This window comes from Culex quinquefasciatus, chromosome 2, assembly GCF_015732765.1.
Source record: "Culex quinquefasciatus strain JHB chromosome 2, VPISU_Cqui_1.0_pri_paternal, whole genome shotgun sequence".
Lineage (NCBI taxonomy): Eukaryota > Metazoa > Arthropoda > Insecta > Diptera > Culicidae > Culex > Culex quinquefasciatus.
Genome location: NC_051862.1, coordinates 207,152,790 through 207,165,470, shown reverse-complemented (window position 1 = coordinate 207,165,470; position 12,681 = coordinate 207,152,790). Strand labels below are relative to the sequence as shown.

Here is a 12,681-nt window from a genome sequence, read left to right as displayed (position 1 = left end):
ATATTGTTAACCCGAAATTGCTGACCACCAGTAATTAAAATTAACTAAAAAATAGTTGGAATTGCCATTTTTGTTTGTTAAATGGCCGAGAAAAAATCTAGCGGTCGACTGCTAGAATATTTTTTTTCAGAAAATTAGCTAAAATTTTCTTGTGTTCAGCTGAAATATTGTGGAATATTCTGTTAAAAACTGGCTGAGACATATTTTTTTAAACTATTTTTCAACAATTTGTTTTCGTTGTTTCAATCGAAATATTTTTGCATGCAGCAGATTTTTAGTGGTTTATAGCAAAACTTTTTTTTAATTAGACAAAATTTATGTAAGTGTATAGGCTGGGCCGAATTTCTAGCTATATTTTAACTAATGTCTTACTTAAATACAGAAAAATATTCGTACATGTAGTCAATAATTAGATGTTGTTAGCAATATTGTTATTGAATTTGCAGTAAATTTTGTAATAATGCCTCACAAATTAATGCTGAGTGTTTTTATTTTCACATTTATTCTGCCTAAAAATTTAACGTTTTGTACGAATTTGTTTTTTTTTTTTTTCATTAAGTTGTCATAAATTTTGGATCATGGAAAATATTTAAAAAACTGGTTCAAATGCATGCCATCATAATCATCATATAAATATGTTTTAGGAATTTAATGTCTTAAATATCCTTTTAATTCTAAAAAGATTAAAAAAGTGAAATGAACTTTAAATAGTCAGTTAGGCGCAATGGTTTTGAATATTAGAGTTGTCGAATATTTTTCAAGCAATTGATTCCTTTTTTCTAATTGAGTTTTAACAACAACAAAAATTGCAAATTCCTGATTTTTTGTGGATTTAGGAGAATTTCTAACCTTTTTTCCGACTTGAGTGGCGACCCTGTCATAACTGAGCAATTCTCTACGAAATCGGTCTTTTTTCTTCAATTTTAATTTTTGTATTTTTTAATCCGACTGAAACTTTTTTGGTGCCTTTGGTATGCCCAAAGAAGCCATTTTGCATCATTAGTTTGTCCATATAATTTTCCATACAAATTTGGCAGCTGTCCATACAAAAATGATGTATGAAAATTCAAAAATCTGTATCTTTTGAAGGAATTTTTGGTCGATTTGGTGTCTTCGGCAAAGTTGTAGGTATGGATACGGAGTACACTGGAAAAAAATTATACACGGTAAAAAAAATTTTGTGATTTTTTTATTTAACTTTTTATCACTAAAACTTGATTTGCTAAAAAACACTATTTTTATTATTTTTTTATTTTTTGATATGTTTTAAATGACATAAAATGCCAACTTTTCAGAAATTTCCAGGTTGTGCAAAAAATCATTGACCGAGTTATGATTTTTTTAATCAATACTGATTTTTACAAAAAATCAAAATTTTGGTCGTAAAAATTTTTCAACTTCATTTTTCGATGTAAATTCAAATTTGCAACCAAAAAGTACTTCAGTGAAATTTTGATAATGTGCACCGTTTTCAAGTTATAGCCATATTTAAGTGACTTTTTTTTAAAATATTCGCAGTTTTTCATTTTTTAAAATAAGTGCACATGTTTGCCCAGTTTTGAAAAAAATATTTTTGAAAAGCTGAAAAAATTCTCTATATTTTGCTTTTGCGGACTTTGTTGATACGACCTTTAGTTGCTGAGATATTGCAATGCAAAGGTTCAAAAACAGGAAAATTGATGTTTTCTAAGTCTCACCCAAACAACCCACCATTTTCTATCGTCAATATCTCAGCAACTAATGGTCCGTTTTTCAATGTTAGTATATGAAACATCTGTGAAATTTTTCGATCTTTTCGAAAAAAATATTTTGAAAATTTTCAAATCAAGACTATCATTTTAAAAAGACCAAACATTCAATATTACGCCCTTTTGATTTGTTAGTCTTGATTTAAAATTTTTGATTTCACGAATTTTTCATATTTTAACATTGTAAATCGGACCATTAGTTGCTGAGATATCGACATTAAAAAATGGTGGTTTGTTTGGGTGAGACTTGAAAAAAATCAATTTTCCTGTTTTTAAACCTTTGCATGGCAATTTCTCAGCAACTAAGGGTCGTATCAACAAAGTCCGCAAAAGCAAAATATAGAGAATTTTCTCAGCTTTTCAAAAATATTTTTTTCAAAACTAAGCAAACATGTGCACTTATTTAAAAAAATTAAAAACTGCGAATATTTTCAAAAAAGTCACTTAAATATGGCTATAACTTGAAAACGGTGCACATTATCAAAATTTCACAGAAGTACTTTTTGGTTGCAAATTTGAATTTACATCGAAAAATGAAGTTGAAAAATTTTTACGACCGAAATTTAGATTTTTTGAAAAAATCAGTATTGATTAAAAAATTCATAACTCGGTCAATGATTTTTTGCACAACCTGGAAATTTCTGAAAAGTTGGCATTTTATGTCCTTTAAAACATATCAAAAAATAAAAAAATAATAAAAATAGTGTTTTTTAGCAAATCAAATTTTAGTGATAAAAAGTTAAATAAAAAAATCACAAAATTTTTTTTACCGTGTATAATTTTTTTCCAGTGTACTCCGTATCCATACCTACAACTTTGCCGAAGACACCAAATCGACCAAAAAATTCCTTCAAAAGATACAGAATTTTGAATTTTCATACATCATTTTTGTATGGACAGCTGCCAAATTTGTATGGAAAATTATATGGACAAACTAATGATGCAAAATGGCTTCTTTGGGCATACCGAAGGCACCAAAAAAGTTTCAGTCGGATTAAAAAAAACAAAAAAAAAAAATCGAATGACCGAAATCTGGGAGAACTGCTCAACTGATAAATGTTTACAAAAGTAAACTTTTCAAATCGGGTCGTCCTATCTCTAGACTATGATAAGACGAAACAAATTGTCAATTTTTATCGGCTTTCGAATATTCAAGAAAGAGCAAACCTGTAACAAAATCAACTAAAAACAGCCCTGACATTGAATCCATGAATAATGACAAAATCTTAATAGCTAAATAATTGTGTCAGTAGATTTAACTGGAAGCTTGTCGCGTATCGTACGTCCAGATCGATACGCACACAGCAACAACAACAGTTGGTTGGTTTGAGGTTACGCCACTTGCGTGATTGAACCTTCTTCGATATAACGACCCTCTTAAATCGCGTAAAAAAGGTTCGCTTCCTAGGGAAAACAACCATCGATCGATTCAATTTCTTCCCGCCCAGCTGTGGATGGCTTCATTAAATTATTCGCCCAACCAGTGAAGGCATTATCATACGGTGGGTGCTAAGACACGTACCCTCACTTTTCCCTCAAACTCCTGTGTGGGTGGCGGATGAAAACTCTTTCGAGCGTGCATCCTCCTGTAATAATCGTTACATCGCAACATAACCATCTCTTTGCCACTGACTGTATCGTTCGTATGGTATCGCGATGGCCGTTTGGTGGAAAACGATGTTGTTGCCGCGATGTTCAGAACTTGGAGGAAGGTATCGCTCGCTTCAGCATAAGTGTTTTGTATCTATTCGTACGTTGCCAATTGGATGTAATTTATTCATTTGCAATGCTGGTCGACGGTACGGAGCAGAAGACGAACAGGTGAATTAATTTGTGGTGGATGTAAAATAATTATTCATTGTCCGCTATTCACATTTTCTTGATAAAAAATATATGCCAAAACAAAACTTAACAAAGAGCTTTTCTCCGTACGACCTATCTGAAACTTGCTCCAATTATAAATACCAAACCATCATCTTGTGTGGAGGCCCCCACCTATGATGATGTGTCACAAAAGCTCACCCGTCATGATGGTGTTTAGTGCTGCACCCGCCAGCTAGCCAGGGTTTGCCATCATTTGACCGCAAAACCACGTCTCCGTCACCGTTTTTCCGTTCCCGAAAAACTTTTTGGGCCATGTGTGACATGACGACAGGGAAAGAAGTTAGTGGTGCTGCCTGCATACTAGATATTTGCTCTGAAAGGCAGCGAGCTAAATGTGACGTACGTTTGGGATTGATAGTGCACGAGTTGTGACCTCTTGAGTGTCCGATTACAAAAATTACAAAAATTACAAAAATTACAAAAATTACAATAATTACAATAATTACAATAATTACAATAATTACACAAATTACAAACATTACAAAAATTAAAAAATTACATAAATTACAAAAAAATATAAAAATTACAAAAATTACAAAAAAATATAAAAATTACAAAAATTACTAAAATTACAAAAATTACAAAATTACAAAAATTACAAAAATTACAAAAATTACAAAAATTACAAAAATTACTAAAATTACAATTTACAAAAATTACAAAAATAACAAAAATTACAAAAATTACAAAAATTACAAAAATTACAAAAATTACAAAAATTACAAAAATTACAAAAATTGCAAAAATTACAAAAATAACAAATGTAACAAATATTACTAAAATAACAAAAATTACAAAAATAACAAAAATTACAAATATAACAAATATTAGTAAAATAACAAAAATTACAAAAATAACAAAAATTACAAAAATTACAAAAATTACCAAAATTACCAAAATTACCAAAATAACCAAAATTACCAAAACTATCAAAATTACCAAAATTACTAAAAATACCAAAATTACCAAAATTACCAAAATTACCAAAATTACCAAAATTACCAAAATTACCAAAATTACCAAAATTACCAAAATTACCAAAATTACCAAAATTACAAAATGCCAAATTACCAAAATTACCAAAATTACCAAAATTACCAAAATTACCAAAATTACCAAAATTACCAAAATTAACAAAATTAACAAAATTACCAAAATTACCAAAATTACCAAAATTACCAAAATAACCAAAATTACCAAAATTACCAAAATTACCAAAACTATCAAAATTACCAAAAATACCAAAATTACCCAAATTACCAAAATTACCAAAATAACCAAAATTACCAAAATTACCAAAATTACCAAAACTATCAAAATTACCAAAAATACCAAAATTACCCAAATTACCAAAATTACCAAAATTACAAAAATTACCAAAAATTACCAAAATTACCAAAATTACCAAAATTACCAAAATTACCAAAATTACCAAAATTACCAAAATTACCAAAATTACCAAAATTACCAAAATTACCAAAATTACCAAAATTAACAAAATTACCAAAATTACCAAACTACCAAGGTACCAAAATTACCAAAATTACCAAAATTACCAAAATTAACAAATTACCAAATTACCAAAATTACCAAAATTACCAAAATTACCAAAATTACCAAAATTACCAAAATTACCAAAATTACCAAAATTATCAAAATTACCAAAATTACCAAAATTACCAAAATTACCAAAATTACCAATATTACCAAAATTACCAAAATTACCAAAATTAAAAAAATTAACAAAATTAACAAAATTACCAAGGTTACCAAAATTACCAAAATTACCAAAATTACCAAAATTACCAAAATTACAAATAATACAAAAATTACCAAAATTACCAAAATTACCAAAATTACCAAAATTATCAAAATTACCAAAATTACCAAAATTACCAAAATTACCAAAATTACCAAAATTACCAAAATTACCAAAATTACCAAAATTACCAAAATTACCAAAAAAACCAAAATTACCAAAATTACCAAAATTACCAAAATTACCAAAATTACCAAAATTACCAAAATTACCAAAATTACCAAAATTAAAAAAATTACCAAAATTACCAAAATTACCAAAATTATCAAAATTACCAAAATTACCAAAATTAACAAAATTACCAAAATTAACAAAATTAACAAAATTAACAAAATTAACAAAATTAACAAAATTAACAAAATTAACAAAATTAACAAAATTAACAAAATTAACAAAATTAACAAAATTAACAAAATTAACAAAATTAACAAAATTAACAAAATTAACAAAATTAACAAAATTAACAAAATTAACAAAATTAACAAAATTAACAAAATTAACAAAATTAACAAAATAACAAAATTAACAAAATTAACAAAATTACCAAAATTACCAAAATTACCAAAATTAACAAAATTAACAAAATTACCAAAATTACCAAAATTACCAAAATTACCAAAATTACCAAAATTACCAAAATTACCAAAATTACCAAAATTACCAAAATTACCAAAATTACCAATGTTACCAAAATTAACAAAATTACCAAAATTACCAAAATTACCAAAGTTACCAAAATTACCAAAATTACCAAAATTACCAAAATTACCAAAATTACCAAAATTACCAATGTTACCAAAATTAACAAAATTACCAAAATTATCAAAATTACCAAAATTACCAAAATTACCAAAATTATCAAAATTACCAAAATTACCAAAATTACCAAAATTACCATTGTTACCAAAATTACCAAAATTACCAAAATTACCAAAATTACCAAAATTACCAAAATTACCAAAATTACCAAAATTACCATTGTTACCAAAATTACCAAAATTACCAAAATTACCAAAATTACCAAAATTACCAAAATTATCAAAATTACCAAAATTAACAAAATTACCAAAATTACCAAAATTACCAAAATTACCAAAATTACCAAAATTAGCAAAATCACCAAAACTACCAAAATTACCAAAATTACCAAAATTACCAAAATTACCAAAATTACCAAAAATACCAAAAATACCAAAATTACCAAAATTACCAAAATTACCAAAATTATCAAAATTACCAAAAATATCAAAATTTCCAAAATTACCAAAATTACCAAAATGTCAAAACTTTCAAAAATTATATAAAATGAATACAAAGTAGCAGGGTATTGAATTTACGCCAACAATCTCACTCTTGCACATTTTTTGCGAGACCTGCGCTGATGAAACGATAAAATGTTCGAGGTTTGATAGCGATAACAATAGTTCTATTGTTATCGTTAATCCGACAATTCTATCGGTGAATTTTATCGACATTAACGGACGGTAACATTTTTTAAATATATTTCTAAAAGTTACTGAATCCAATCAAATTATGTTTGAATTCTCTTCGAAAATATATTTTTGATAGTATGGTAAGTTTTTAAAACAAACAAACTTTGAGTAAAATGATAAATAAATCTAAAATACTGTTTTTTTGCAAGCACAAAAATTTTCATAATCTCCAATAAAAACAAAAATCAAATTATTCGCTCTACAGCATTGCCTTGGCGTTCTCGATTGCGAGATTCCTACTCGAAGCTAATTGTCCGAAGGCTTGATTGTTGAGGCAATTGCAAACCTCTTTTTACACCTTAGCTTCCATCCACCCCGGGATTCGAACTGACGACCTTCGGATTGTGAGTCCAACTGCCTACCAGCGGCTCCACCGAGGCAGGACCCAGGGAGACGACTCCTACACCTGGACTGAGCTATCGACCTAACCCTTTAGGTTAGACCGGGGCCAACATTTACTTCCCCATACGACGGAAGGCGTGGTCAGACAAATCTCGTCTCGAAAAATGCCACCGGGACCGTCTGGGATCGAACCCATGCTGACTGGGTGAGAGGCAACCACGCTTACCCCTACACCACGGGTCCCGGGTGTAATTTGCAATATGGGTATCAAATCTGGAGATTTTTTTTAAAAGGTCCAATAAACCAAATTTAGTTTTTGCTTTTTGGGTGTTTTTTAATACCCCTGACTCTTAGGCGGTTTCAAAAACACCCAAAAAGCAAAAACTGGATATTTGGTTTATTGGACCCTCAAAAAAAAAAAAGAAAAAAAAAATACTCCAGAAATGTAGCAATTCTTGTTTTTGTTCTTCACTGTTCTAGTATTTTTGGAATGAAATTGGCTAGTTTTCACAAAAAAAAAGTTTTTTCGAAAATACTCAAATTTTCACATAGTACCGTATTCGTAACTTGCAACAAAGCGAGTATTTGTTATGCTTTTTCACCTTTATTAGATTTTTTTTGTTGAAAACGGCTAACAGTGATGCCGATTCTATCGTGATTGAAGGAAGACTCTATTTTTCTATTTTTGTTTGTAGATCTGCTCGAGATGAAGGCAGATTTGCGTTTGTCAGCGTGAAATTGAAAAATTCGACGACGTTTTTTCCGCTAGGTTCGCTGTTGTTCCAGCGGTGTTCGGAATGACAGCCCCCATACAGTTTGAGCAGTTTTTAGGGAAAAATCGCGTTTATGATGAAAAATCAAGCATTTTCAGAAAAGTGGGGTATTGCAAAGTGTGGCAATTTTGCTAACGATCATAATGCTTGGTGATTTGTAGTGATTAATTGTGACAGGTATTTTATTTAAACGATTTTTCTAAAAAGATGATCGATATTTTGGATAACTTGAGTTAAATGTTGCAAAAGTTAAAAGTAATGATCAAATGTTATGTAAAAGTGTTTAAACTTTACTTTTCTTCCCCTTTGATCAAAATATTGACCTTAAAAATGCATTTTGGTGATTTTTTGGTTTTTTTTTGGAAAAATTCGAATAACTGGCAATTTTTTCAGAAAATTATTGTAATTATGCAGTAATATGACTCTTATAGTTAGTTTTTTCAATAATACACATGTAAGGAGCATTATCAATCAAATAAATCATATTTAAATCAATTTTCCAAAAGATCTTTTTGGTAAATTTGAGGAAAAAACATAAAAAATTTACTTAGCCCCTATGATTTATACATCATTCGATTCGTTTATGCGATTGCCACACTTTACAATAACTTTCATCGAAGTTAAAAAAAATTGAAGAAAATAAAAATCAAAAACTGCAAAAAAAATAATATTTCCAAGCACGCTGTCATTCCGAACATCGTTGCGTAGTGCTTCTACTCGCCACCAGGATGCGTGCACGTTTCTGTCGAATCTCTCAATAGATTTATACTCAAAATGTTATGCATGAAATCTAATTAATTACTTTTTCTGGGAAAAGGTCAACTCCCCAAAAGTGCCGAAACCGACCAACATGATTGAATTATTAGTTGGGTCATGATGTCCGAAGCCTTCCTTCTGCAAACATCAGATTTGCTCTCGGGGGCGTTCATCATCATAAAGGTCCCCCACATAAGGGGTCATCCATAAGTTGAGTTATTCATTTTAGGAAGTGGGTCCAGTTTGAAAATGTGTTTTTATAAAATAATTTTATCGTTGAAAAAATTTCAATTTTGAATCTACGTAGTTTATGCCCACTCACCAACACCGTAAATTAATGTCCACCTCCACCGCCCACCATCCCTTTTGCCGTATGAGGAAATTCCGACACACCTCCAAGAAGGTTCCGGAGAATGGCCGGTGTTATTTATGACCGTACACGTTTTCATCATTTGCATCCCTTTTCCGCCTCCCCTCTTTCTCTATAGGTATCCTCATCGCCGGCGTCACCCTCATCACGGAAATGTGCGAAAAAAGCCAGGACACGCTGAATCACTTCAAAAAGGTGAGTTTGCTCTACTCTGGATTCGATTTTTCGTTGTTTTCTAATTGTTTTGATTTTATTTATAAACCCTTTTGATGAATATTTTTTAACAAAAGTTTTTTTTGGTTCTTAAAAACAAGATCATTGCTTGGTTAAAGTTATGATCTTGATTTTTTTTTGTGAAACTTTAGCAAACTCTGTGTAGGATTGTAGAAATTTTCAAAACATTTTTGATCAATCGTTTTTTTTACATTCTACCGTGTTTAGAGCGTACTAGCGAAGCTAACTTCCATGATGTTTAGTGAATGAAATGCTTCTACCTTCTACCATAAAAACACAAGCAAAACACCAAACTAATGAATGTAACAACAAAATCAATCCTTATAGTTGCTAGTCGAGCTCCGAACATCCGAAAGCTGACGGCTGATTTCTAGTAGTTGAGCCTTTCTAGAGCGTATTTTTGTTAGTTTTTCAAACTTTCTATCAACACTAGAGCAGCCACACAAGTTTTTTTCTCAAAGGTTTTTGGGTTTGATTTTTGTTTAAAAATTATGTTAAGTTTCCCCCCTTTCATCAAGATTGTTTGGTTTCCCCCCCACCAGCTAGAAGAACTTTTCCATTTTCCAGGAAAAAAGCCGGTTTCCCCCCGCTCCAATCACTTTTCCCTCAAGCGCCTCAGTAAAGTCTACAATTTTAACGGTTTTTCTTGGTGTACCATCCTTACCTATACTTTATTGCTTGCCAGGATAGTGGAAATCAAGAGGTAATGCCGCCCCCTACCCCTCCCCTCCCCCCCCTTTTCGCTCTGTCTGTCTGTGCTTCCCGCCCCCCATTTTCTCACTCCTTCTCTCTGATAAGCAAATTTCGCTCCAATCCAATTATTACGGCCTCCATTTTGCGCCGCCCCTTACGTCAGGGAAAGTGTCTTTTTAATTAAGAAAATTATGACGGAACGAAAAACTCCTTCCAAGTCTCGTGTGTGTGTCGCTCGAACTAAAATGCTTTTTTCCACTCGTAACTATCACTTTTGGGGAGAGATGTGACGAAAGCGCCAAACGCGTGTGATAAGACCCCCGGAATGTTCTCTTTCGCTCCCTGTGCTTCTTCATTAGGGTGATCGCGTAACATTTTTTTGCTCAAGTGTGTCTGTGTCTCGCCAAGTTTGAATTTTCCTCCCAATCCATTTTCGATCGGTGTGTGTTTTGATTCTCGATACTTCCCTCCAAATCTACGGGCCACAGGATGTGTTCCGCTATTCGGTGTTTTGAAATTATTTTGATTTGTTTCCTATTTTCTTTTAGACGTTACTGATTGCATTTTATTAGTTTGCTTGTTTTTTTATTGTTTCGTTGATTAAATGAATTTCTAGTAGCTTTATCTTTCTCTGATTAGCTTTTAAAAGTAGTTTTTGCCTTCCTCACCTCACTGAGGCAAGGCTATAAAATCACTCGAAAAATGAACTTCTTAAATACACCTCCTAGATATACCTTCACGTATACCTATCGACTCAGAATCAAATTCTGAACAAATGTCTGTGGGGATGTGTGTAGACATGTTTTTTTTTCCACACGATTATCTCAGAACTGGCTGAACCGATTTTGGCCGGATCCGCCTCATTCTGTTCGTTTTGGGGTCCCCTAAGACCCTATTAAATTTTATTCTGTTTAGTGAAGTACTTTTAAAGTTATGCCATGAACAAGTTTTTTTTGTAGCTACAAAAAGGGTGATTTTTGCATAACCTCAAATGGCCGGATCTTTTTGGACGCGCAAATCGTCGCCATCGTGCTAACTTGTCGTACGTGCATTTTGGGCCAAATTGAGTTAAGAACGCCATTTTGTGCAGCTCACAATGCCTCACCTTTTGACCTTCACAGATCCCCAAAATTCGATTTCAATCCTGAGATATTCAACAAAAACCGAAAAAACTCCGTGCATTTTTGTCACTTTACATATGTAAGTAGTTTCAATCTTGTCGTGCTATCTTGTCACTCCATGAAAATTGATGTAAGTGCGACAAAAGGCCAAAAGGATTTCAGGCCAGGAAAGTCAGGATGCGTTTGTCGCACGTACAAGCTAGACTACCGGAAACATTTGTAATTATAACTCGGGACTCCAGCAACCAACTTCAACCAAACTTTGGGACAATGCACAGAATGGTGAGCCAAACAAAACGTGTTTGTTATTGTTTACATTGCGTGCTCTCGTTTTTGAATATTCAAGGTCAAACATTAAAACGCGTTTTTCTCGGAACGTCAAAATGGCGGGTGCGACAAGATAGCACGACGACGTCGAAATGCAAAAAAAAATGATGCCAAAATGCTTAACATGAGAGTCTGCGTACTCTGAAAAAAGTCTGTATTGATTATGTTGCTGAACAATTTTGTCTCGACATGAAATTACACGAGCTTTTAAGTGAAATATACAACGCATAAGACATTATTTAGTAAGACAAATTGACCAAATTGCTAAATTATTGAAAGTCAACATGTAAACAAACAACTTTCCAGACCAGGAGTTGGTGCTCCGAGTAAATTATATTGCCGCGCATTGTTCGCGCACACCTGCAGCACTCTCGTGCACCCATTTGGAGGAAAAATCGTAAAAACTTGGCAACACTTCTAGAAACGTCATTTTGATCTGTGTTTACAAACAAGCTTGGGATTTTTTTACTGCATTTTGGAAATTAACTTATAAGCAACATCGGTAACGAACACTCGGCGAAGTCCTTGCGAAAGTGGCTTGTTGGAAGTGGCCGGCTTCAGCGAATTTCAAAAGTAAGTCCAAGTATGATTCCGTAACGTGTAACCACAACCGCAACAACCCTGTCCTTTTAGAGCCGAGTATCCACAGTGACCTACGCCGATACGAGCACTTCGGCAAGATGATGAACCAGATCACGGAACTGGTGGGGGAGATTGACACGGTGAACGCGAAACATCCGGAGCTGGTGGTGTCGCGGTTGTGCATTTCAGCGAAGGAAATTTTGAGTTCCGCCGATGAAGAGAGACGTTCACCTGCTTGTCAAACAATGCGTTGGCGGCTAGACTTTCAACAGGCGCTGGAATCCCGGAATAAAGTTGCTTCACTTGCAAAAGCCGAGAAAGGCCATCGAATGCCTACTGGTCGTGCTAATTTCATACAATCCGAGATTGTGTCTTTGATCACCAGCAAACCCAAATGAGTAACTCACGAACATAGGCATAGGCAAATTTAGGAAGAGATACCGCAGAAGGAATCTTTCAAGGTGCTTTAACTGGGCTACTGTAAACCTCGGGAAGAATCTCCCGATTCCAACGAGCTCTTTTCACAAATTACGATCCAG

The 12,681-nt window shown here is 32.5% G+C and overlaps 1 protein-coding gene across 1 annotated transcript in view; it reads left to right on the top strand.

Annotated features, from left to right (window-relative positions):
* LOC6052415 (AP-1 complex subunit gamma-1) overlaps nucleotides 1-12,681 on the top strand; it is a 66,587-nt gene that overhangs the window by 28,583 nt on the left and 25,323 nt on the right. The window contains 2 exon segments of the mRNA XM_038252234.1: nucleotides 9,304-9,380; nucleotides 10,105-10,122. Of these exon segments, the coding sequence (XP_038108162.1) occupies nucleotides 9,304-9,380; nucleotides 10,105-10,122 (95 nt within the window).